The sequence below is a fragment of the Diuraphis noxia genome, unplaced genomic scaffold (genome assembly GCF_037042655.1).
Source record: "Diuraphis noxia isolate RWA-SAM2 unplaced genomic scaffold, SU_Dnox_SAM2 contig0002, whole genome shotgun sequence".
Taxonomy (NCBI): Eukaryota; Metazoa; Arthropoda; class Insecta; order Hemiptera; family Aphididae; genus Diuraphis; species Diuraphis noxia.
This window is the reverse complement of record NW_028301712.1, coordinates 56780496-56807962: the sequence shown is the minus strand read 5'-3', so window position 1 is coordinate 56807962 and position 27467 is coordinate 56780496. Positions and strand designations below refer to the sequence as shown.

General features: G+C 27.5%; 1 protein-coding gene and 1 pseudogene across 2 annotated transcripts in view; one reads left to right on the top strand and one right to left on the bottom strand.

Annotated features, from left to right (window-relative positions):
* capu (formin protein cappuccino) overlaps positions 1–9705 on the bottom strand; it is a 41117-nt gene extending 31412 nt beyond the window's left edge. The window contains exons 1-2 of the mRNA XM_015515734.2: positions 9221–9705; positions 8403–9160 (exon numbers count right to left, since the gene is read on the bottom strand). Coding sequence (XP_015371220.2) covers positions 8403–8979 — 577 coding nt within the window. The 5' untranslated portion in view covers positions 8980–9160; positions 9221–9705. The remainder of the gene's footprint in view (positions 1–8402; positions 9161–9220) is intronic.
* On the top strand, positions 332–27467 carry LOC107166888 (maltase 2-like; annotated as a pseudogene). The gene is made up of 11 exons (XR_016190561.1): positions 332–567; positions 3222–3372; positions 18994–19187; positions 19969–20148; positions 20261–20436; positions 20901–21259; positions 22661–22841; positions 24239–24431; positions 25090–25288; positions 25865–26011; positions 27116–27467. The product of XR_016190561.1 is annotated as a maltase 2-like (transcript).

Sequence of the window (27467 nt, the reverse complement as noted above, 5' to 3'; positions counted from 1 at the left end):
TATCAAAGTATAACATTATATAGGTGTTATTATTGGTATGGGCGCACGCGTGTCTGTATGTGTGTGACGTACGACTGACGTGTGTGTACAGTGATAACGATGAGTAGGAAATATGAATTTTATATATCGCCACGCGCCGAAGGGAAAAATAAAGCTATAATAATACTACCTATATTGTAGAAACGTCGTTCTTCGGTCGGTCTCCGATAACGCGTATCTTATCGCAGAAGGCTTTGTTGCGCGGCTGCATAGACGCACAGTCCGCGCGTCCTGCACAGTACCTGCTATCTAAACAACTTTTATTATAATAAAATATTATAAATATTATTGTGCTGTGTGGTGGAGAGATATAGATTAAAGATATTGATATTATTATTTTCTTCATCGAAATGCATTATATAATAGCTAGATACGTGAAGTTCAGGCTCAGTGGCTCGATCACACTTGTTGCGCGCGTTGACGTTTAAGTGTTGCGTGTGTGTCACTGTGTTAGTTATACCATTAACCATTGTGTTTACGTATAGTGTGTGTGCCCTGTACCGTGTAGTGGCCTGTCTGCCTATATAGGTAAGTGCGTAGTAAAAAAAAAGGACGAGTTTATATTTTATAATCTAAATGAGAGGTGTAAATAAGCTTAAAATATTCTTGAACGTTGTTATGTTTAAAATAGGTACACTACTAATTAAGCGCGTGTATTATGTATCTTGGCAATACTCTTGTCTGGACCGAGACAGCTGAATAAACAAGAATAATATACCATGCTTCATAAATCGTCATTCATAATTTTTAATGTCATAATTTGTCATTCATGGATACATTAAGAGAACCAAATCATTTTTTAACGATTCTTTTAACTTATAAGTATATTTTCGGTTTTTTACGACAAATTAGTTCTAAAGACAATTTGAAAAACTCGAAAACTTAACAATTTAAAAAGCCATGTAAACACTTAGAGTTACTTCCTTTTTTGATAGTAATCTGTTATGTACTTGTTACATATGTCTTCGTGTCTTACGAGTTACATTTTATTCTAAAATATGCTGTTAATTATTCAATTATTTAATTAATTAATTAATTATTTATTTATTTATAGGTATAAACTGCAGAAGTAGTCTAAAAATAAATACAATATTACTTGGAGGGTCTATATAGAGGCCCAGTCCCCCAGACATGTTATTTTTCATTTTTTTTTTTTTTATAATTCTATAGATCCTGGTATTACTATATTTCAATCACAGATATACGTGAATGTAATATTTCTGTGGTGATTCCAATACTACAATTTTGAAATTACGTGTAGATTGTATTTAATTTATTTATTACATTAAGGTTACATTAATATTAGGAAAACAAATGTAATTAAGATTAAAGTGTGGGTATATTGAAATTTTATTTGTGTTAAAACAAGTTTTTTTGGCTCCTCCAGCTTGCAGATCTTTGTTCTGTTTCCGTGCCTCAGAAGATATTTAACTTTAGAGTTTAATAATACATATACAATACCTAAATAACTAAAATATAGATTATAGATTAAAAATAATTTTGTTACAAATTCAAAAATAAATAATAGATTATTTTTATTGGATTATTTAACTATTTATTGTGGAACTATACCTTTAACTTATAAAAATAATTTATCAATAATTAATACATAAATCAAAATAAATAATACCTATATAATTTAAAATTTAAAATTAATATTATGTTTTTGGTTATGCTAATAGAAATAGTATACATAGTTGATTCATAAGTAAGTTCAGTTTAAATATTTTCTTGAAAACGTTTTTAATATACGGAAAATAAAAGTAACTTTTAACTTTAAACTATTAATTTTCCCTAAAAGGTTCTGAGTGGAACATAAAAGAGCGAGGAATTCTATTTTTTATCTTGTTACGTAGTGGATATTAGCGTATTAATTTTTTTTTTCATTTTATTTTATTTTCAATATTGAGGGTGATTTCAGTAGCAAATTTTATTTACTTGGTATTTTCGAGACTTAAAATTTTCACTAAATTTATTAGATATCACTATTTTTTTAGCATCATAACATTTTCAAAATATTTTGGCTCTTTCTGAAGACATTTTACAGTTTTTAGACATTTTAAATGTTCAACTTCCAGAGTTTTTCGATAATATTACTAGTTTTATAGGGGGTCCTTATAAGTTGTTCTACTCAACTGTAGAAAATATCAACTACAAACTATCACAATTTTTATTTTTATCATTTTTTTGGATATTTTTTCGTGATTTTATTCCTTATTTAGTGTTATATTATCAAATAGATTATAACTTAATTAGTTATTATTTAATTATAAATCATAAAATAAATATAATAGGTACCTAAAAAAGAAAAAGAAATACTAATATTTCACGTTAGAATTATCTATCACTTTGTTATTTACTTAAAGCTTAATTAATTATTTTAATTGATTCCATGAATACTCGAAATCGTTTAGTTTCAATAAGTATATTATATACTTTTATAATTTACCAATCATTTTTATATAGTTCAAATGAGTATCTATAGTATGAAATAATTTTGTAGAATATAATATCATAACAATAATAGGTAGGTAGTAGGTACCTTAATTTACACGATTATAATATATGTTTACATTTAATCTTTTAATGTTTTAACTTATAATAATTATTACCTATACTCACTTTCTCACGCATTATAAAGAATATCGTTTGTAATTTCAAATAGGATAAATTATTTCTTGTACTTTCTTGTGTTAAATCAAATTTTACGGCTATCTTGGGATAATAAAGTAATAATTACTTATTATGAAAATTATGTGAATAATTTGAATAATCTGAATAACTAGGCAATTATTAATTAGCAATTTAACTATATCAGTGTAAGAGTATAATATCCTTCACCAATTATAGGAATTCATTTAAACTATTATGATAAAACTATTAATCAATAATAATAAGGTAATATTATGTATCTAGTTAATGGTTATTAGTTGTATAGTATTATACGGTGAATGATGATAATATATATTTGATAGTATCAAAAAATAAATACCATAATCTAGAGCTGAGATAATTATTTATTTTTATAATAGGTATGTATGAATATTTTTTCTAAATTATATCAGTTTAATTTTCTGAAAAATATATAAATGTGCGTTTATAATTTTTCAGAGGTTTTTCGTTGTGAGTCATGAATTTAGTTTGTTAATTTTACGGTGCAAATATATTTTATCTTATTTCAGATTGTACGTGCTGATCAAAGTATCAAAAACAGTAATGAGATTTCTCATAGTATAATATTATATATTATTGTACGTCTTAGTACCACTTTCAACTAGAAACTTATTTGACCAATCCCAAAGTAGTTATTACACGAAGAAACCAAAATAAACGGTACTTTTCTTTGAACTAATATGTGAGAAAGAATAATAATTATTATGATGCATTTTATAATGTTAATGATCTAACTTATACACACTTTTTTTATGGCCGTCGCCTAATAAATCTGTTTGTTTGATACCTACTACATCGAAACCTTCCAATAATAAAAAACATAAGTCCACAGTTAAAAGTTGTCCGTCATCGAGAATTATGTAAAAATAAATACCTGCACGTTATTATAAATATTTAGTTTATTTATTTATTGAAGTAATTTAAGTATCACATTTATGGTTTTATCTATTACTACTATTGTTTTTGTGTTTACATTTTTGAATTAATAGTTATTTATTTTTAGAATATTTAGAATATTTAGAATACATGGTAGTTTTTAATAGTTACTATTTTGTAATAGATTATAGGTATATATTTTCATTATTTCGAGTAGTACTTTGAAGCTACACGGCTATTACCTACATACTGTAGCGGAGCCATAGATTTTTCAAGTGGTAGGGGAGAAAATTAAAAAAAAAAATCTATCAGAGATTGGTACTAAATATATTATTTCTATTAGACATTTTTATACTACTAATGTTAGTAATATTGATAACATATAAACAATTATATAGAACTGTACATTTACGTTAAAAAAAAATTGTTCTATGGATATGGTGATTACCACATCATCATTCCATTTTTTTTAGTAAATAACAATTTAGTTATTTGCATTAACATTTAATACGATAATAAGAATAATAAGAATCAATATATAATTTATTACCTATACTAGGCAACTAGGTGCCTAAACGATTTCCCTATTTGTATCTTATTTCAGTTGATTATTTATACCGATGCATTATGCATTGTATATTCAGGCGACACGCATATTGTGGTACAGGTGACTGCAGTTGTATAATACATAATTTCTGTCTCTCAATTGTCCCCAAACTGTACATTTTATATGTATTTATAAACTGATTTTATGTTAGTTAAAAATATAAAAACCGTATTACTTCTCGCAATTTGATAAATAATAATTTATAACTTTTTTTCATCCAAAAAATGTTTTTAAAAATATCTGCGTAGAGTAGCAGTATCTGTAATCACTATTATTATTGATTTTATTAACAAAAATTAAAGAAATTTATCAGAAATTGTATGTAGTATATACGACCTACAGGTATTTTATAGTTTGAAAAGTAACTAATAACCAATTTCATATTTTGATATTTTAAAAACCAAAATGTAATAATATTTCATAAAAAATAGAAAACCAAACAAACTAATTATTACGTTTACATGACGTGTACCTATTATAATTTATAAACAATACATCGTAGGTATAAGTAACTTAAATAATAGTTCATTTTATATTCTATTCAATGTTAAATGTTCATAATAAAGGAAACGGTACAATTGATAGTTTGTACCTATTCAATTTCATGTATGAATATAAGTGTATATTAAAAAGAAGAATAAATAACATATTGTGGGTACGTATTAATAACTCGAAATCGTCAAAAGTGAGAAAAATATTCTCCTCAAAATGTTCATTTTATGCTTAAAATAATAGAATAGTTTAGTGTACTTCTATATGTTATATCGTAATTTGAAAATAAGTATTTGCTTAAAATTAACTTAATTTTATTTTTGTTTCTCAAGATTTCAATTTCAAGATTTAAGAATCTACGTTAACATTAAATAATATAAGTAATCAAGATTAATTGCTCGATAGTTCATTATAATAATTTATTTTTTTCAATATTATGTCATATTGCAATCTTCTAAAATTAAAGTCAGAAGTAAATATTTTATGTTATTAGTTTTTTAATTGCTTATATAAAAAGTATTAACAATTTTGTTTTTTATGATTAATTCTATAAGATAACTTAAAAATAAAATAAATATAACTAAAAATGATACATACATAAGTATTTAACTTTAATATGAGTTAAAAGTCGATGTTGGAAGTCTCTATAGTGCCCCTACCTATTTATAAAATAATTGTACATATACCTATTCGTTAGTATATTATCGATTATGTTTATCCAGTGTTCAAATAAACTTAGATAACTCTTTCATAAGTCATAAAATACTGTGTATTAATCATAAGTGAAATAGGTATTCATAAAATTGTCACATTATTACGAATTAATATACATCAACAATGTCATTAAATAAAGTAATGTTTTTGAACGTTTTATTTAATTTACAAATGAAAACAGTTGAATGTTGAATTGTTTTAAGTAATTAGAAGACGTGTAATTATGGGTACAGATTATTATAAATCATGAGCTCCTATGGTGAGATTGGTAAATTTAAATGTATATCTGAAGTTTAGGACAATATTATTGGATATCATTAAATTATAACATTTCTCATAAAATTATTCTTAGTATCAAAGTATTTTTATATGAGAATTAAGATCATTAGTGATTTACTTAACCTATAAACCTACACTTTGGTTATAAAAATAATAAACACAATAGTTATTTAGATTTGCATAATTGTTTTTTAATATGAAGAATTTCTCGAGATCATTTTACCCTCCTGCGCGTAATTTCATGTTATTAGCTTAGTTATTACTGTATGAATACTGTTGTTGACTGTGTGTAGACCGTAAATTGTACACGACCAGAAAGTCGTTTTTAATAAAAGTGATACTTATTCATTTTTTCGTACCACGGTTATTATATAGTAAAATATAGCTTTGGATAATGGATACCATGTTTTATAATATTGTGCCTTTGTGTGGTCTCCTCAATAGACGTACATAGAAAAAAAAACAAGAATCGACCAACAATTTTAACATCCCTGAAGTCGTACGTCTGGACTTATTTCAAAGATGTGTGACTCCATACATAATATATAATATTCTAATCATCAATCGTAATCGATAGGAATGGATGTATTGTATTGTAAATTATTGTCAAATGTCTACTATAGTTTATGTCGTTTATGATACTAAAATAATTACGAAAGTTGTTTGAATGAAAATAACATCCAGAATTTTGTCAATTTTATTTTGATTTTGAATCACGAATTACATTTATAACAAGGTAGTTAAATTTTGGTATTGAATATTTAGGTAATTAGGTAGATTGCGGTATCTATATATTGATAGTCGATAGATAGTTTTTAATCTGTATGCTATTTAATTTTAATATTATATTATTGAATTATTCTTTAAGAGTTATGAATTATGATTTATAGAGTTATAGTTTTATTTATACAGTTCCTATAACTACCTAACGCAACTTTGTAATTTCACTTACATATTGAATTTTCGAAAAAATTATAAATATTTAAATTGACTAATTTTCCAATATTTGTCGTATTAAATTTTCGTTTCATCGATACAAATTTAAATATCTATTTTTTGGTAATTTTATTATTGTTCATATGAATATTATGAGTTCCATTGAGGCTTTTAATACATTCATCTTTCACATGTTTATACTTTTTATAACCTAATGAAACATTTTTTTTTATAATTTATAAATATAAACTGATAACGCAATCGATGTACGAAAATTTGAAACTTCTCGTTATACGATTTTATATTTTGTTGTTTTGTTAAAAGTTTATGGAAATAATTATAATTTAAATGCTATAACTTGAACCTAATGAGTTGATTAATTATTTTTAGTGGTTAAATAATAAATTAAATACAATCATGCAAATTATATAAAATAAATTCTGATTAGATCGTAGTGTTTGTGGTTTCTGAAGACAAGTGGTTTTAATATATTATACTAAATAGTGATTTTTTTTCGAAATTAAAAATGAATAATACAAAAAATAACAATGAAAATTTAACAGATATTGTAATTATAAGTTATGAAGGGTAATTATTTTTAATTACTTGTTATTTGTATACCGTAGATGATGAGCTAATTTTTTTTTTGGACTTCGAAATTTATAAAATTTACCAATCAGTATAATAAATTAAAAAAATATATTATTAAAAGGTTTTTTATAATATAAATCATTTGTGATCAAATAAATCATGTGGGCGAACAAATGAATAAAGAAATTCGTTTATTTTAGAAATTATTTATCTATAGACATTATAGGTATTTTATTGTAATTATTCATATCATTATGGTGATTTGAATATTTTTCAAACAAATTTCGTTAGGTTTAATAAAACAATATTTAAAACACTATTATTACTATAACTATTTACTGGTTTGAAATTGAGACGTTTAATCAAAATAAATAATATTGCGGTATTAGATTATACTTAAATATCATTAATTTGAAAAAAAAATATTTATCACTGCCTATATAATAGGTATTACTACATTTAGTTAACTATGCTTCTAAGACTAAGACTAACTATTATATAACATAGCATTGAATCTAAAATGGGCAAGTCAATGAAAACAATTTATTCAAGTTAAGTAAATAGAAAATTGTTACGTTAGAAAATTGATAGTTAACAAATAATAATTACAACTCTAATTTCAACCTAGAAAATGGAAGGCATAGATAGATCTATATACATAAGTATCTATAGTATGTAATATTACTTTACCAATAAACGTAACAAAGATTATAGTATTATTAGTTATTATATACTACCTATTATTATATAGCATTAGATATTTTCTGATTTAAAATTGTGTAAGTACATAGTATAATTACTTAATGTAACAGTTATCAAATTCAAAAATATCTTTAGTTATAACAAATGGAGCATTTTTAAATAAATTGGAGTAAAATTATTTCCTTAGTCAATTGAACCAGTGAAACTATTGCATCAGATAATGAATTAACCAGTTAGGATAAAAAATTTAAAAAATGTATTTAAAACTTTATGTACCATTTTTTTTTTCAATTAGACCTGCACAGCTGTACCAGTATAATCTTTTATAGTTATAAATGGCTTTATACATAGTGGTTAACAATAAAGTGGCCAATTTCAAGTTTAAATTGGGTGGTAATATAAGGTAACAGTATAGTTTGGGGCTGGTGGTGGTAATGGATGGAATTGGTATATAATATAATATCATAAGAAATCATAAGTAGCTAGCACTTACCATTGGTGACTGTTTGCAATTTGGCCGGGTTCAGTTCGACTTTTCGGTGCTTGACGATCGTGAAAGCCTGGTGGGCGGCGGCGGCCGTGCGCCCGGTACTTCCGCCGAACGTTTCGCCGCCGTTCACCACCATGATGTCGTCCGGTTCGTCTCTGGCGTCCGAGTACACACTCTGCGGGCTGGTCAGCGTGTCGGCGAATACTGAGGAGTCCTCCTCTTCAGAGGAACTGCGGACGGACTCGTCGTCGCGGTCGTTGCGGTGGCGGCGGCGGTTGCTGCAGTGGTGCTCCTGCCGGTGTTGTTGTTGCTGCTCATCTGCATGATGATCGGTATCGTCGTCGCGGGCCGGGGGAGTCCGCTGCCGGCGGAGGTCACGACTGGTCACGGTCACGTGATCCGTCGTTGCCGCCGCCGCCTCCACCTCTGCCGCCGCCGGCGCCGGTGCAACTGGTTTCCGTAGCACCCTCGTCGCGCCCCCCAACAACCAATCGCGGGTCCCGGTGGTCGGTGGCCTTTTGTTCCGACTTTTCGTGCCGCCACGCGACGATGATGGCGTCGAACTTTGCAGGTTTCCCATCGTCCAGGTTCAGCGTGGTTGGCTGTATACAGTTATGAGTTCAAAGGCTTGTGCTTAATATAACTATATAGTCCAGATCGACGACGAAAACGATGATGACAAAGTCCCGCTGACCGCCACCGGATATCCTCTCCGGAAACGTACGTCCCGCCAGACGACATTTTTCATGTCCTCGTAAAATCTACACGCAACATTTTTGTGTACAATCCATAATAAATAATATTAACGTTATTATACATACATATTATTGTTACACTGCACATGGTACGATGCACATTGTCCCCACGCGTTGCGTAGAGTGAACTTACGCTCATGAATTCTAAAATGTTTTTTTTCAACATAGTTTACACATGTAGGTACCTATATGCTATTATTTCATTGGACACATTATGTTAATATTTAATTTGTGCCTATATACTGTATCAACAGGTAACATCGACATCGCGTTCGAACAAAATTGAATTTCTTTATTTTGGCTTTGACAGACCACTGTGTATTATATGTTAACGAATCTATGTCAAAAAATATCCAGAAAATGTTATCAAACAGAAATACCCAGTATATAAAGTTGCATATTCGTTCCATACTTAAAATTAAAGTTACGTATGTTTATTTGTACTATTTGTAGGTAATATTATTGTTTGATCAGAGATGGGAATGTCAAAGAATATGATTAAAGAAAAATGATATTTTAATTTAAATAGGTACCGATAATAATATTTTATATGCATAGGTACCATACAACTATACAAGTATAAGATCTTATACTTATATATAGTAAGAACATTTTTAAAAGTTATAGTGGGCAATATTTCATGATTATATTTTCTGTAACATTGTTGTAATAAATTTTAAAAATTCTTCAATTTGTCCATTTCTTATTAAACTCTAAACCTATAAACATTGTTTATACAGGTACATTGTTTTAATTTGTATTGCAGTTTCTTCATCAACTATTTTTACATTGTATATCGGACATAAGTACATTATTGTCGTAGACATTTTCTCATGGGAATTTATTTGTTACTCGCCTAATACTATTTTTATAATATAATATATTATGTATACCCCATCATGATGACCGATTAGCATATTGTATTAGCATATATGAGGCCTGTATTTATACAGGTGTGTATCTACCTATATAGTTTTATATTGTATATTTTTTACAATAAACATTTAGGGCGTAAAATATAGATATCTGTATATGCATATATAATCATATAGCCAATAGTAAATAGCCATATGCCCATTTATGTCAAACATAGCACCAAAAAATCGTCGAGTTTGTACGTGTGGGTCTTTTTACTTCTACGATTAGTTATATTCGTTTTCTGTTCAATACTTGCACTCAATCATCGTTTATAGTCTGAGTTTTGACTGTTATGAGATAAATGTTTAAAGTGAAATACGTCTTAAGTAAACCGTCATAGTTTATTTCCCATACCAGTGTGCTACATAATATAGTATTGATGTCGAAGACTGTAATCGCAATATGTTGTATTGTTTTTTAACATCGTAAACTAAAATTAGATTTAGGGTGGATAACCTACTACCTACAGAATAGTCTTTAGAAAATTTCAGTAATTTACAATACCTACTACGAAAATATGAATTATGTCGTTTCACACACATTTAGAAAAAAATAATTTGTAATAATTTATAAATTAAGTTAATTTACCTATCATAATCATTGGGAAACAAATGGAACGTTTCGTCAAACCGAAAACTAACATCGTATACAAGACTCATTCAATTGAAGTTTTGTTGATCTGCAATTTGTATATGCTCTCGCACATAATGACGCGAAAACAGTTTAATCTGAAACAAATGGACAACAGACGTGGTGATAAAAAGGCTGATGATAACTTTTTCCTTGGACTGACTGACCAGCGATGGGAATAACTGCGGTTACCCGCTATCGAATACACCGTTAACAGATATAATGTGGATCACGGTCACCTTCCATATTATGGTTATGTAAATCACGAGCAGGTACCTGCGGTGTATTTTCCATTGATCAGTATTAAAAGAAAACGATGAATACCAACCACTTTATTCACGTCAACCGCACGCCATCGTCTGCAGTATCTCAATAGTTCTCGATTAAACCGTTACCTCGTCGCCGTTTGCGAATAAGTAAAGTGTTTTGCTGTGTGACGACATTCCGGCTAAACGAGTGTCTTATATACGCATACATTTAAGTCTCATCACTTTCTCGTCGCATGTTTAGCTGAGGGTGGCTTAGGAGTTATACCACATACCTTTATAGTTTATGAGTATGTGGTACTCATGTATATTCAATATTGTATATTATTCACGGATCCCTCGCTTCAAAACGTCTTCCGACCATTATTTATATATTTTAGTTGAACATGATATGTATCTATGTGTATGAGCGTGTGCAGTTAATATCTGTATAAAACCTTATTAAAACAGTCACATGATCACTAAAAAGAAGTAAGTTCTTTAAATACGTTATAACAATGTCTTAAAAATTTAGATATTTAATTTAAGTATAAAAGTGGATTTGTTATACTTATTATAATACCTATGTATGCAAGGTTAGATTAATATACACGGAGATTACCTAGAACTAAAAATCGGTGAGGTCCAGAAGCAGTGACAATGTTTATTAATAGCAAAATATTTTCAACACGTTATTATGTTAATACATATTTATATCATTAGGTACATTGAAAACTGGAAACATATTTTTATGTTTTTTTTTTTCATATACATATATATATGAAGTAGCATAAAACTGGAAATTATATTTTTTAAATAAGTTATAATTGGGTATATAAAATACAATTGCTACATTTATTAATTTTTACCCAATAATCTAATAAATAAATATTGGCTCAAGAATCAATAATACAAAAAAATTATATCTTATGGTACGATCAAAGGATTTCAGACGATAGAAAACATACAAATGTTTTAAATTTTGTAGTATTTAAAAGCATAGTCCTGTAAATTATATAACATAGATTAATTGGCACCTAAATAGTTTTAAGTACATTTAAATTGATTAAATTTAAAATAGATTTATTATATTTTTGGACTTTGAATACACATATTATGTTTATACTTTGTAATAAACTATTTAAACGAGTAGAACTTTTGTTTTTAACCACGCAAACTATTTATGTTAATTTTGGTTTGCAGGTTGCAGGTACCTAAAATAAAACACTGTAGCCTTAATAATAACACATTTACATGCAGATTATTATAAACTTTAAAAAAGGCTAAGTATTGATTTTATTTTATATAAATCTTTATATTATGTAATGATATGATTCTTAATTATTTTATTGAAATTTACACTTGCTTTTTAACACTGTGTTATTGAATTAACGTTATTATTTTTAAATCGTATTTAAATTTTATGTTGTTTATTATAAATATTAATTTGTTTTTGGATTGGTGATTTTAAATAAGGCTGAAATAGAAAAAATAATATAATCACTTATATTTTAACGGAACTGAAGGTATAAAGTATTTAATTAACATTCAATCATAATTTTTTTCAAAATGTGGATTTTCATAAAATGTTGATAGACCTTCACTTAGCCTACTTACTATGATGAATTATTTATATTATCAATAATCGATGATATTGATTTTACTCGTACATTATACAGTTCAATTAAAATAATTAATAGGTACTAGGTACCTACCTTGCCACCTTTATTGCTAACTAGTTATTATTTGTGATAAAAACATTTTATGCGCATTTGTTATGTTGACAGAATTTAATAGCTAATATTTAAAAATCTACCTACATATAAATATGAATTGTTTATAAGTATAACTAACAAATTAATATAATTATTATTGCAATGCAGGTAGAACCTACCGTTATTTTTTTATATCAGCAAGATTATTTATTAATTTTTATCAAGGTGCTGCGTTACGATACTTCTACCGAGTATTAAACTTATCAAGAGCTACAAAATAATAAAATTAATGTAATTATAATAATTTATACAAGACCTCATAAATTGTCACTGCTATGGCTAATATACGCTTCTAATTATCACTCATTAGTTTATAATATTTTAAAACCTGTAAATCCCTATTGGCTAATGGTTTGTGTTCGAAATATAGGTACTTATAGATATATACGTATTTATTTACCTACGTAAAGGGTAAATTTTCGACGATTTCTGACGTATGGATGGATGTCTTATGAATTGTTTAACGACAACTGAAGAGCATTTTGCCTAGGAGGAACGATGGTATAATTGAGATAATTTGATAAAATATTGGGACACAGGGCCATGGTAGTAATAATACAATCATATTTATTATATACATACAAATAATTGAGCTACTACGTCAGAATTCTAGGCGGGGACACCATTCGAGTCTGGCACGTCGGAAAGCACCTATAAAGTTTATAACATTTATGCATAGGTATACAATCATTAACAATTAGTTACCTAATAATATTTAGGCAAAAAAAAAAAAAATAACATCTATCGTCGTTTTACGAAATACCTGTGAATATTTCTAGAGAATAATATAAATTATAATAATACTTTCGCGGGTGAAACACTTAACGCGACGACGATACGCTGTTACACTATTTTCGTCGCGGACCGTCGCTAGCGGACGAGACGCCGGAACTGAACCCAGCGCAACCCGAGCGCCGTTGTGCCCGTTAGGCGGCCCCTTTCGGGAAAATCGATAAGGGCGGCGCGGACGAGTTGTATAAATATTATAATCGGACGCGTGCCGCGATCTAAGGAATGTAATACACTAATATATATATGATCCTATACTCTATAATAGTATACCTTACTATTATATTATTATTTAATATTAATTATTATTTATCCATTATCCGTCTATCAGTAACATAATGAAGGGACATTATTATGTATGTAACTGGATAATGTAAACAACACATTATCATCGTATTATAATTGCGCGGGACTGTTTGAAAAACTGCACATTCTACGTCCGGAAATCGAAAGACCATATAGTTTTCACACATATATATATAGGTATGTATTATTTAAATATATATTATCGAATAACTATATAAAGTCTGAATCTGAAGGTCATATTCATAATATTATGTGTGATGCGTGCATATTGCATAATATGCTTGGATTAAGCTATTAATATGCGTTTCCGGTTCTTCCGTCGCTATTACAGGGGTGTCATAATGGTTTCTATGCGATTTTCAAACATTATAACAGCGTTTTAACACATTCTCGACAAAAGACAGTGTTAGAAATATTAATTAATAATACTTGCTTGAATTTTACTTTTAATTATTTATTCCTGAAACTAATTTTTCCTTAATATATTTTTATCACCTACATTAAATTTCATTTTCAGTCAACGGATTGTGTCCCAACGGAAAAAAAACAGGTCATACGATTAATACAAAATACAAATAGGGGTAATTTGTCCAGTATAACTATTATATACTGTATCAATTTTTTTTAAATTAAGATAAATGTTTAAACATTCAAAATGGCTACACACGAATTGCGTCCCGAAATAAAAAATTTGATAAGCGGGTACACGAATTGCGTCCGGCATTATCTAATCTACTGCATGAATTGCGTCCGGTTTTGTTTAAACGATTGCTTATAAATTATTATAATTAAATATTTTTTTGGTCTCCCATTTTTAAAACCAGATGAAGTGGAGGATTGTTTTACTGACGATATTGTATCCATTTTACCCGAAAATGAAAAAGTACAGCAATTTTCCGATTATATATTAAATACATACATAAAGCCTGATTGTGATTTCCCGTCTTCTGTATGGGCAATGTACTCATGTTCTATAATTAGTTGTGAAGCCTTCCACTCCAAGTTTAACAGTATGCTTTACTCAGCACACCCGAATACATTTCAATTTATAGATGTTTTAAAAAATGTACAAAAAGAAACTTATATTAAACAACAAAATATTCATGTAATTAAAAACAGACGAATGATGGTATGTGAAAAAGAAAATTCACTAAGACAAAATATGGCAAAATATGAAAGTGGCCAATTAACCCGCCTTGATTATATTAAGAAAGTAACATTCAAGTTTTTACCAATTTTTTAATTTTTTAATTATAATTTTTATATATATATATATATTTTTTAAACTATTATATTATTATTATTATATTATTAACCTACACATTTTATTTTACTTACATATAATTGCATAACAATGATAAAAAACAATATTTTTAACCTACCGATAGTCGTAATTTGATATCGACAGTCCTTAGTCTGTATGAAATGAGAAGGAAAATAATTTTTTACGTTGGGACGCAATTCGGGTAGTTGTTAAATATGGTTGGGACGCAATTCGTGTAGTCGTTAAATATCTTTGGGACGCAATTCATGCGGAAAAGGGAATTTGGGACGCAATTCATGTGCAGCGTTCAAAATATATAAGTAAATAAATATATTAGTTAAATAATAATATTACACACTTAATTATTTAATATATTGCTTTCGTTTTATTAATTACATATCTCTATTGGTATAATATATCAAGTAACCTTAAGTGGCGGGCTTTGACGCACCATAACTTTATTATTCTTTCATCCAATTAGATTCTTTTTTAGTTTTTCTGAAAATCTAATTAATTTTCGTGAGAAACGAAAAAGTCAATGAACACTGATTTAATCGTGGTGGTCGGCGAAATCGAACAAACATCGATCACCACCTGAGCTTATTCTTATTTAAAACAAAGTTATTGGTTAGATTTATTTTTTATTTATACCAATAAATTGAAATTATTTTTCAAATTTGAACACTTCGAATACATTGTTTCTAATAATAAATATAAATAAACTAAATTTCAAGAAAAAACTAAAAAAATCAAGGGCCGGACATAACTATCGTTACTATTAATGTAAATAAGGTAGTATAAGGTTACTCATAAATTACCCGGCACAATTCCGTATTTGGGACACAAATATCATTTATAACCGACGTTTGGAATCCTTGTCCTACATAATATAGTTCTTATATATTCTACATTGATATAATAAAAGTAACATTTGAACGAACAAATTTCGTCTTAGGCCTGTGGTTGTCTTCGGATAATGGCGATAATTTTAAAGACAACTCGCAGATATTTGACAAAAAATAAATCGTTTAAGATCACGCCACACCTGCATTTGTATTGTCTCAGTCTTACAAACGCGTAATATAGCAAATTTACGATCAACAGTTCACTTCTTATTCGGTTAGCTTAAAAATTAGAGTAAATAAACCTGTTATTATGAAACTAAAGGTAAAAACATCGTCTACGTTTTGTTGAAAGTTTTTCAGTTCAGTTTTTAAGTTAGTTATGCGTGTATAATAAATTGCTCATAACTCAATTACCATCAAGTTTCATAATAGGTCTTCACTCTAATTTTTAAAGTACCTAACGGAATAAGTCGTGGACTGCTGAGCGTAAATGTAGTATTTACTATGTTACGCGTTTGTAAGGCTGATACAATGCAGCTGTAGCGTCATCTTAACTAAAAACTAATCGGGAGGGCTAGCTGAATCACGTGTATTTTGTAGCGGCTTATACCCTAAGTACTTTTAGCCATAGTTCGTATGTGCGTCTCCCCTAGAGAAAATGTTTTAATAAATATTCTATAGGTACGTATTAATATTATTTATATACAATATATAAATACACATGGAAGGTTTTACAGTCTAGGATTAGTATAGAAATGTAACGAAAGTAACACGTTAGGTTGGGTATAATGTCTATATACTAGTATAACACAGATATTGTGTATACAATATAGATATATATTTTTTACTACTTGCATAGTATATTATTAGAACATTTAACTACAAGTTTTCTTGGAATAACGTTTCCTATGATCATGTTATGTTATATAAATGTTTAAACGTATTTACGAACTAATAAGTAATATATTTTAATAGATAAAAATTAATAATTTTAATTTTAAATATTTATCAACTGCATATTATTTTTTTTAAATATTTATATTTGTTCTTTATTTTCAAGCTATATGTATATTTACTAATTCTACTTACGTTGCTTATCGAATGACGATTGTGAATTGTTATTTTTTTGTGACGTGAAAGTAACGTTTTCATATTGCTAAGTATAAAGGAAGTAATTTCATTATACAATTTTATTTGAATGACAAGTAGGTAACTCTTTTACTTTTTAAAAGTAACTTACCCAACATTGCAGGTTTTACGTGAATACTGCTTCATACTACAATGCCTGAAAATCTATATAGGTCTCCGTACTACGCACTTAGGGCTACCATAATAATACACTAAAGCTTTTATATATTTTTTTAATAGTCAAATCCTGTGCTGCGCTAACACAATTTTATGCCTCGATTATTGTACGCACTACGTACCTATGTATTATGATAGGTCGATCAATGATACATGTATCAGCTACGATTGTAGTCGTGTTTGACTGACACACGCGCGCTCTGCAAGCATATCATTATCGTTGTGTATGTGCGTTTGTGTGTATACCTATTACCTATTTTTTTTATAGTGTACACACGATACACACGCACGCACACACGGTCAAACCGCAATTAACCGGATCGGCACTGCTGGGTGCAGACGTGCAGTGTTCCCACACGTATATATGTATATATAATATAATATCTATAAATATAAATAAAATTATAATAAGTAAACAGTATCGTCAGCAGCTATCACGCGTATACAATGTTCTCCCGAACTGTGTATCGTTATCAGACAGATCGCCGCATGCTTCAAAAACAGAAATGACACGCGTACAGCGTACACGGTTTTTATATTTTTTTTTCAGCAGCACCAACCGCCAAATATATTAAAATATTATTTTGAACGTGTTTTACGATGGTTCATGATTAGTAGATATAGGCATTAGACAAGTTACCTATACCTTTGAACGGACCAATGAATAATAATATTATATTGGTTTCAAACTTATATGTTTTTAATTTTATTTTTTTTTAAATGTCAATACGTCAATACGTCTCTACTCATATTCTTTAGCTTTAAAGCAGATACCATCACTAGCTTGCTCCCCCCCAATAATAATATTTCTGAAATATTTATTAAGCTTTTGTATTGATGTATCACTGAACAAATGAATAAACTATAAAGTTTATATTTTAAAAACAGGTTTGTACTTTGAAACCTTGGGGATTGGGAAATGGGAATTGGGAGACAATTTGTCCATACAAATTAACTATTTTATTGTTATCTCTACAGTTATTACTTATTTAATCTAGTAATACTTCTACCAATCCTACCTAACCTATGAGCTATGTAATTAGCTGAAGGAATTGGGTAGATATATTTTTGGCCAAAAGCCCTAAAAATATTATAAAAGGTTCCTCATAAGCTGTTCTTATAGCAATTCAAAATTATCAAAAAGGCACAGTTTTTTCGCTATTTGAGATTTTTGCGTTTGAATTTCAAATTGTATAGGTACCTACCTAATATGTAAATTATACATAATATTATATTATAATTATTATATATAATATGCATTTTAAATAATCAAATATTAATAGTTAACTATAGTTATATATGTATTTATATTATACGTTCTGAGCACTTTGAGTTTCACTTAAATTCATTCAAAAATAGTTATTTTTTTTTTGATTTAGTGAAATTATGATTTTAACCATATACCTATTATGATTATGTGTTATACCAAAAATTAGGTAAAAATACAAAATACAAAAATATTATACATTATAATATAAACGGCACTTTAGGTATGCAATTTAAGTACGTTCATGTTCTATCCTAACAATATATTAGAAACTTTTTAAACTTAAATTAAACATCCACTATACTTTAAATTATTACTATTTAATATTTAATTTAGTTAAGCTATTAAATAACTTGGTAATTAGTTAAAGATAAATACAACAAATAATCCATACAATTATTTTGTACTTAAAATACTATATAGGCATAACCAATTATTATGACTTATGATGCCATTATTGTTTAGATATTTGAGTTTTATTTTATTGTTTTTTAGTTGGTCATAGATCATAACAATAATGCATTGGAATTGTTTGATAATAACTTGCATACAGCTAACATATTGTAAAGTTATAATTGTTCCATCTACACATACTGAAGTTTTAGATTGGTGGCAAAATTCTATAATTTATGAAATATTCCCGTTGTCATTCAAAGATTCAAATGGCGACGGATCAGGCGATTTTAAAGGTATAAATTAGACTTAGAGATCGGAAATTATAAGAGTAAAAAAGGAAAAATATGCATGAAAAAAATGGCAAATAAAAAAGTTTAACAGATATTCATAAAAATTAAAAATTCAATTAAAAATCATTTGTTGATGTTATTAATTTGCACTAAAAGAAATATAAAATATGGAAAAATAAATTTAAAATGTTTAAAATACGATAGAAAACTGTTTTTCATTTTCAGATTTTGTTGAACTGAAAAATATATTCGAATATACATATAGTAGATATATCGGAATATATTAGCACAATAGAGATTAAAATATGCAGATTGTTAAATTAATAGTCGAATGCAACGATAAAAATAAATACCTACAGTATGTATTACGTTTATACGTACATATATTATATTCAATAGTATTAATCAAATTACATAGCTTAAGAAAAAATAAATAAATTTGAAAAAAAATATTAAATATCCATAATAATGTGCAGATTGCGTATGAAAATCATTGAGAAATACGCACCCTTTCCATAAAATTGACGAAACATGCGAAAACGAAATATGAATTTTTGATTTTTAAACTCGCCATATTGTATAGTTCAGGTTTTTATATTGTTTTACTTTAAACGAAGAGCATATGCCATATAGAATAATACGAAAATCTTAAAGGTTGCAACTTCCGAGATCTATATATTACTTTATTGTCTAAGCAGCTAAGCTGTTTGTTTTATATTTATTATAGGTACTTATTTATTTGAAATTTGTTTAAAATTTAAAATTTCTATGTTTTCACTATCAGGTATAACACAAAAATTGGATTACCTAGTAGATTTAGGAGTGACCGCAATTTGGATAACGCCATTTTTCGATTCGCCTTTAGAATCTGGTGGCTACGATATAACTAATTATCTAGAAGTACAACAAATTTTTGGTACAATAGATGATTTCAAAGATCTTTTAAATGCTGCGCATTCAAAAAGTATCTATATACATAATATTACATATATATTAATATATTATATTATATTTAATTAATATAACCACATTATAGCTTTATGATCATTTAAAAATAATAAATAATAATGTTATAGATTTAAAAGTTATAATGGACTTTGTTCCTAATCATACTAGCAATAAACACATTTGGTTTGAAAAGTCTGTCAATAATGAAACTGATTACGCCGACTATTATATTTGGAAAGACGCGAAAAATCAAGAGGAAATGATAAAAGATAACAATACAATTCCTATTGTACCAAATAACTGGGTAATACTTAAAATTTAATTTATGTATAATATTTTAGCAAATCATCAAATTATACATGAAACCTAGTATATAATATAATTATTACCTATATTATAAATAACTAATTTTCCGATGCTATTTTTTATTTGTTATACCATCACGGCACCACCTCTTCCATTATAAATGTAAAATATTGACAGTTAAAAATCTTTTAAATCGCATTTTCACGCATATGTTTATAATAAAATTACATTATAAAGATCATCATCACGGCATCACTACCTGTACGATTATTTTTTGAATTACAACAAAATAACTTTAATTGTTAATTTTTGTTTAATAACCAATTTCGTCAAAATTTGAACATCAAAATAAATGTGAATAAAAAAAACGAGGCTAGTAGTTTTAGCTATATAATATATATGTGTATTATATTATGTTGTAATTTGTATTACTTATTAACTAGTGTTCAATGATCATTTTAGCAAAGGATTTATGATGATGCCAGTGCTTGGATTTGGCATGACACTCGCAAACAGTTTTATTTCACTCAGTTTGTTCCAAATTTACCTGATTTAAACTTTCGTAACGAAAAAGTTCATAAAGAAATGAAAAATATTTTGAATTATTGGTTAGAATTGGGAATTGATGGTGTTAGAATAGATGCTTTAAAACATGTATACGAAAGTGAAAATATGAAAGACGAACCAATAATAGATAGCAATATGGCGATTAACTATAATAATTTAAATCATATTTATACAACAGATCAAGACGAGATTTATGATTTGATTAAAGAATGGCGTCTATTGCTCGATGACTTCAAACAAAACAACCATACAAGGTTTCAGAAATTAATTACTTGTTAGATATAATTTAAAAGTTTTCATATTTATGTAGTTTTTTTTCTATATTCGGTTTCACTGTAACACTAGAATACTAGATGCTCTCTCAATTGCAGCACTCTACTTTCGTTATAGGGTTTTCACGCACGTTCATTGTTTATAAAAATTCGTGCTAACTCGAATAATGTTGTGTTATTTGTAGCAAGGCATGATTAAGTAACTTCATTTCGGCCGAGTAAAATGTGTTGATCAATGATCATTGATGAGCATTGTAAGCTATACTGACAAAATTTTTCATGTAATTGCGATTTTAAATATATTTAAGAACACTATCGAGAATATTGACAACGTATCGCGCTACAATAGAAAATATCTAGTGTTATTAAACTGACTATAGAAAGAGCTATTTCTAGTTAGGTACTTGGTTTTTTTATTATTGTTATGTATTTATGTGAATTTTTATTTTATTTAAATCAAATAATAGAGGCTAATAACATTATCTAGATAATATATATATACACATTATAGCTACATATTGTTTTATTGAATAACTTTATCAAAGATTCATCCAGTATATAAATTACTTATTCTTCCATACATATTTTTTGGGCAGAGACAATAATGGGCACATCAAAACATCATTAACCGGTAACCACGCCACTTTCATTATGAAATTCGTAAATATTGTAATTTGTATATTGTATATGTGATGACATAAAGGGTATATTACTGGACACGTGTATTTGATTATATAGCCTCCACCTAAATTAAAGAAATCCAAAATAGTACAAGCAAACTCATAAAAAATATTTTCAATTGTTTTTAAAATTTCCGAACTATATAATTATAAATTAGCTACAAATTACGCATTTTACATATTATATTAAAGTTAATAGGACGTTACACCTGTATGCGTTTTCTTCGTCTAAACAATTTAAATTCTAAATTATTAAACGCATAACATGGCATATATACGACCAGAATAATCCATTTAACTCAATTATGTTAAACCCTAGGATGAACTGACCTATTATTATCAGTTTTAAAAGTAAGATTATCATGTAGTAAATATCATAAGTTTTTATTTAATATTTTAAGCTAATTATTTGAGGATTTTAAAATCGTAAATTACTTATACATTTTAAAAGGTTCGTAATTTGCTTTAAAAATTAAAATATAAAAATATCCTTTGAGCTAGATAATATTCTTACTTTTAAATTTGATATGTAATTTAAGTTTAATATTAAACATACACCAGAGTACAGTTTGCCAGGTTATGCGTTTTTTAGACGGAGGCAACGCATGTGGTTCTATATAGCGCCATCTTAATATTATGAAATTTTAATATTGATCTACTATTTGTTATTATAATTATAATTTTAATTAAATTCTTCTTTCAGGATAATAATGACTGAATCATATAGTAGTAACAATGTTTTATTTAAATATTACACTAGTGGAGCTGAAATACCAACTAACTTTAATTTATTACAAGACTACCACTATACTCCGAGAGATTATGAGAGAGAAATAGAAAATTGGATTACTAAAATGCCAGTTGGAGCAACATTTAATTCTGTGGTACATATAGATATACTAGTTATAATATTATTACTCATATTACGAGTAAATATAATAGTATACATTAATTTTAAATTATAATTAATAGGTATTTTAGAATTTAGCATAGATATGTATTATGGAATATTTTTAGGGGACTATAGTATATGTCTGAAGTGGCTTGCATATATATTTTTAATTATCATTATGTAATTGTTTATGATTGGTTTTAGTTTTTAAATAATGAAATCATAAGGATGCTACATCACCATTTGTTGTCTGGGATTTGTGCAATAATATTTATATAAAAGCGTAAATAAAAATTGCTCATAACTCACTTAAAAACTAAATTATCGTAAAAATACCCACATACAATTAAAAATAATGTTTTTACCATCACGTTTTATTATAGGTCAATTAATTTTAATTTTGAAACTAACGGAGCTAAATGTGATCTGCCGAGGTAAATTTGCTATGTTACGCACTCTTAAGACTGCAGGGATAACAAATATCTGTGTACCTATTGCGTCGTCTTAAAACTTAACGTTTTGACAATATTACAATATTGATATTACACATTTTACCCTGTACATGTGGATGATTAATCTGTAAATAAATCAGTACTTAGGTATAAATAGTTACCGTACGCTGTAATCGATTTAAAGGTAATGCATTAATTAGTAGTTTTGAGATACAAATATTCTAATTCTATTTGTGGTAGAAACTGATTTTCATTAAAAATTATTTTTGGAAATATTTATTTCACATAATTTGGAATCATTAATTTTTGGAATTAACTATGTTTTATATCAATTTTATATTTATAATTTTGAAATTTTTATAATTTTGAATGTTAGCGTATATGTATTTTTAATTGAATATTCCAAAGTAGAATATTTTTCTAAATTTCAAAGTATGAAAATCGATGTGTGAGAATATGTGTGTGTCTGTCATCATCTTCAGGAGATATAAAAGTGCTCCAATGCTGTTTTAACCAATGCTGTTTTTGGTTGAAAATTTGATTTAGTTGGGACATGCCAAGAATATACGATTCTCAATACTTTTATTAAAATAGGGAAACCATGAAAATAATATAAATGAAAAACAAGAGAATTTATGAAATACTTATCAGTTTTTGATATTTGATTTTGTTCTTCTGATGTTATTCAAATTTCAAACACTAACAACTGTAGATACTGGACATTTTCACCAAATAATAAATATTAATAGGTATATTCTAGATTTATAATTTTCGAAATATTTTTAATAGTTATTAACTAGTAGGTATGTAGTAAAAAATGATTCTAAAAACTGAAAATAAACCTTTCGAGAAAATGAGGTTTGTTAAAAAAAATCATCTTGTATAGGTATAATTTAAAGTTACTAATTATTTTATCATAAATTCTTATATAATTTAGCTTCAAAATCATGACAAAATAAGATTTCCTACTTCTTATGGTACAGAATTGATTGATGGAATGAATGCTTTATCTTTATTTCTACCCGGTGTATCCATAGTTTTATATGGAGGAGAAATTGGCATGGAAGACATATCAGATCAAATAAATTTTGCACGAGGACTTATGCAATGGGACGACACGAAAAACGCGGGTAGGTACCAATATTATGTGGAAGTGCGTACTTCATGCCTACTTACCGTGTATTGTGTTTGTTATTATGAGGAATGTCTCTGCCCATATACCATATAGCAGCGTTTCTTAAAATTGTTCCGCGGAACCCCACGGTTCCTCGAAGCTTAAGTAATCTTTTAAAATTGTTCAAGAAAATTTCTTTAAAATATCCATCATGGAAAAAAATACTTGTATATTGAATAATCTATCAGCTAACTCTATATCCAATAATCTACACTTCTACTTAATATAATAATTTATTTACAAATAATCCTAAAAAAGCTTAAAAGCTAAAAAAAACTAGAGGTTCCATTATTAATGTGGACATCAAAAAGGGTTCCAACGATAAATTTGTCTGGTGATTTTTATAAGCAACATATTTCCTAGATTCCTATATTATACTCGTATTTTAAAATTATTACTTTTTTGTCATTATTTTTTAAATTTATATTTTATATACACACACCACACACGAGTGCATGACAAACACACACATAACCAACCTGGTCGGTATTATTGTTAGTGTGTGATGTATTTCAGCCTCCGGGCGTGCTTAATTTTGTTCTATGCTCCTGGCCCGTAAAGTATGTGTCGAAAATTAAATAGTACGCCAGTATGTTATATTGTATTCTGTGTAGGGTTCACTAATAGCACATACGAACCATGGGTTGCGGTACATCCAGATTATATCACCAGAAATGTGCAGACTGAAAGTTACAATCCCAAAAGTTATTTAAACTTTTTCAAATCAATATCGAAATTACGGCAGACGGAAACGTTTAAAAGAGGAGGGTTGGCGACGTATATTTTTAACGATACAGTGTTCGTTTTGAACAGGTAAATTATGAACCGATATGATTATGTACTTTTTCGGTGTTATATCAAATAAATTAATTTAAATTATAGTGATAAAGTCGATTTTTAGTAGGTAAAGCCTAACCTGCTAGTTGCTAAAGTAACAGGTTAACACTATATACCATTATACTAAAAATATGATTTTTTTGTATTAGATAATTCAACATTATCTTTAAACAACAGTTTTGAAAAAATAATATAAAATATATACTTTACACAATTTTTTATCATTATAATTTTTCTGAGTTCTTTTTAAAATAATAATATTCTTTTAAAATGTTACAAAATTTTGAACAAGAATAATTAATTAGTTATTTTTTCGGGGATATCATTTTAGTTGTTAAATAGGAATTAAATTTTTTAAGTGATCAAAAGTGTCAGTAAAATGCTAAGGCATGCCTTAGATTTTTACATAATATGATACAAAGAACTGAGCTCTTTTATTTTTTTCAATAATGATTGTTGTTGGAATGCTACTTTTTTCTAAAACTGTATAAAAATACAGATTTATCCATAGTTAAAATATGAGTTTGAAATATATTAAAAACGTTATTACAGATTTTTAGCTGGACATGAGAACTACACGTTAATTATTAATATGGATACTCATTATACCCAGGTTGTACGTTTATCAGACCAAATATCAAGTTTGAATAATTCTTTAGGTGTCGTTGTTGGATCAGGAAACTCAAATTTCAACCCTGGGTTAGTACCAAATAATTATTTTGCAAAATTGAATGCAATTTGCAATTATAAAAAAATGTATCGGAAAAATATGTAAGGGGATGTCTCTAGAAGGTCCCGTTTTTAAGTTTCACTTTTAGCATAGCCCTTGCGCATCTATAGTCTTTAAGTGTATTTATTAAACTGCAGATTCACAAATTATTGCCATTATTGACAGAAAAAGATTAATATAATTTTATAATTATATCACTTTATTTATTAAGTGTAAATATTGTAACCTGATTTTTGTTTAAACATTTTAGATCATCGTGTATTTTAAAATAACAATATTTTATGTACCTATCTGTTATTTTAATGTAATTATATTTTGGACATGGGCGCCTAAACCAAACGAAGTATTTTAGTGGGACCCAGTATTCATCTGTATATAAAAAACAAGCAGTTACATCACGTGTTTTTAATTTTCAAAATTTTCAAAAAATGTGATATATCTGAATTGTGTAATTATATATAACATATTTATATATAATAAAAATTTGTTAACACCCCTAATATTAAAATGTTCACCTTCCTAAAACAAAATAAAAATAACCAAATATTTTTGATGCGCAAGCCACTTTTTCGTGGTCCACCCTGTTGAGTAATTTTAATGAACTGGGTTGCATTCAGGCTATACATAAAAAATATGATTTTTTTTCTTGAGACATTAAATAAATCATACCCGTGCATTCCGAGTAATTCCAGAACGCACTCAGAAACTCTATTTAAGAGTACGTAACAGTGGTATTGTCTCTGTCTTACTAGTTCGTAATATAGCAAATTTACGCTCAGCAGAACACTTGTAGCTCCTTTAGTTTAAAAAATAACAGTGTGAATCGACCTATTATGAAACTTGATGATATTATATAACTATATATATAACTGTGTTTGTACGTTGGTTTTTTACGATAATGTAATTTTTAAACTAAAGGAACTACAAGTGTTCTGCTGAGCGTAAATTTGCTATATTACCTACGCACTGGTAAGACGTAGACAACAAATACCACTGTTGTCTATTACGTACTCTTAATTTTAATATAATATAATATCATGATATTTGTATTATTGTATTGAAACTAATTTCAGAAATTCGATATCAACTACAGATTGGTTGGATTTAAGTCCTGGTGCCACAATTGTACTCACTGATAGTATTTTTAAAGATGAGACAGAAACAGAATCAAAACATTCGTCTTGCAGTACTCAGTTATACGTACATACAATTAAAAGTTGTATTATTTTGCTTATTTTTCATAGAAATTTTTGAACTATAGGGGCATAGGGCTTATATATTTTTTTATAAAATAAATAAGTAGTTTTAAAAAGTATTCAAATTGTTACCCGCACGTGTACGTATTGTATGTATACGCATAGCGAAATTTCATAATATTATTTTACATTTAGATAAATTCAAAATTGATTAACTAAGTTTTATTAT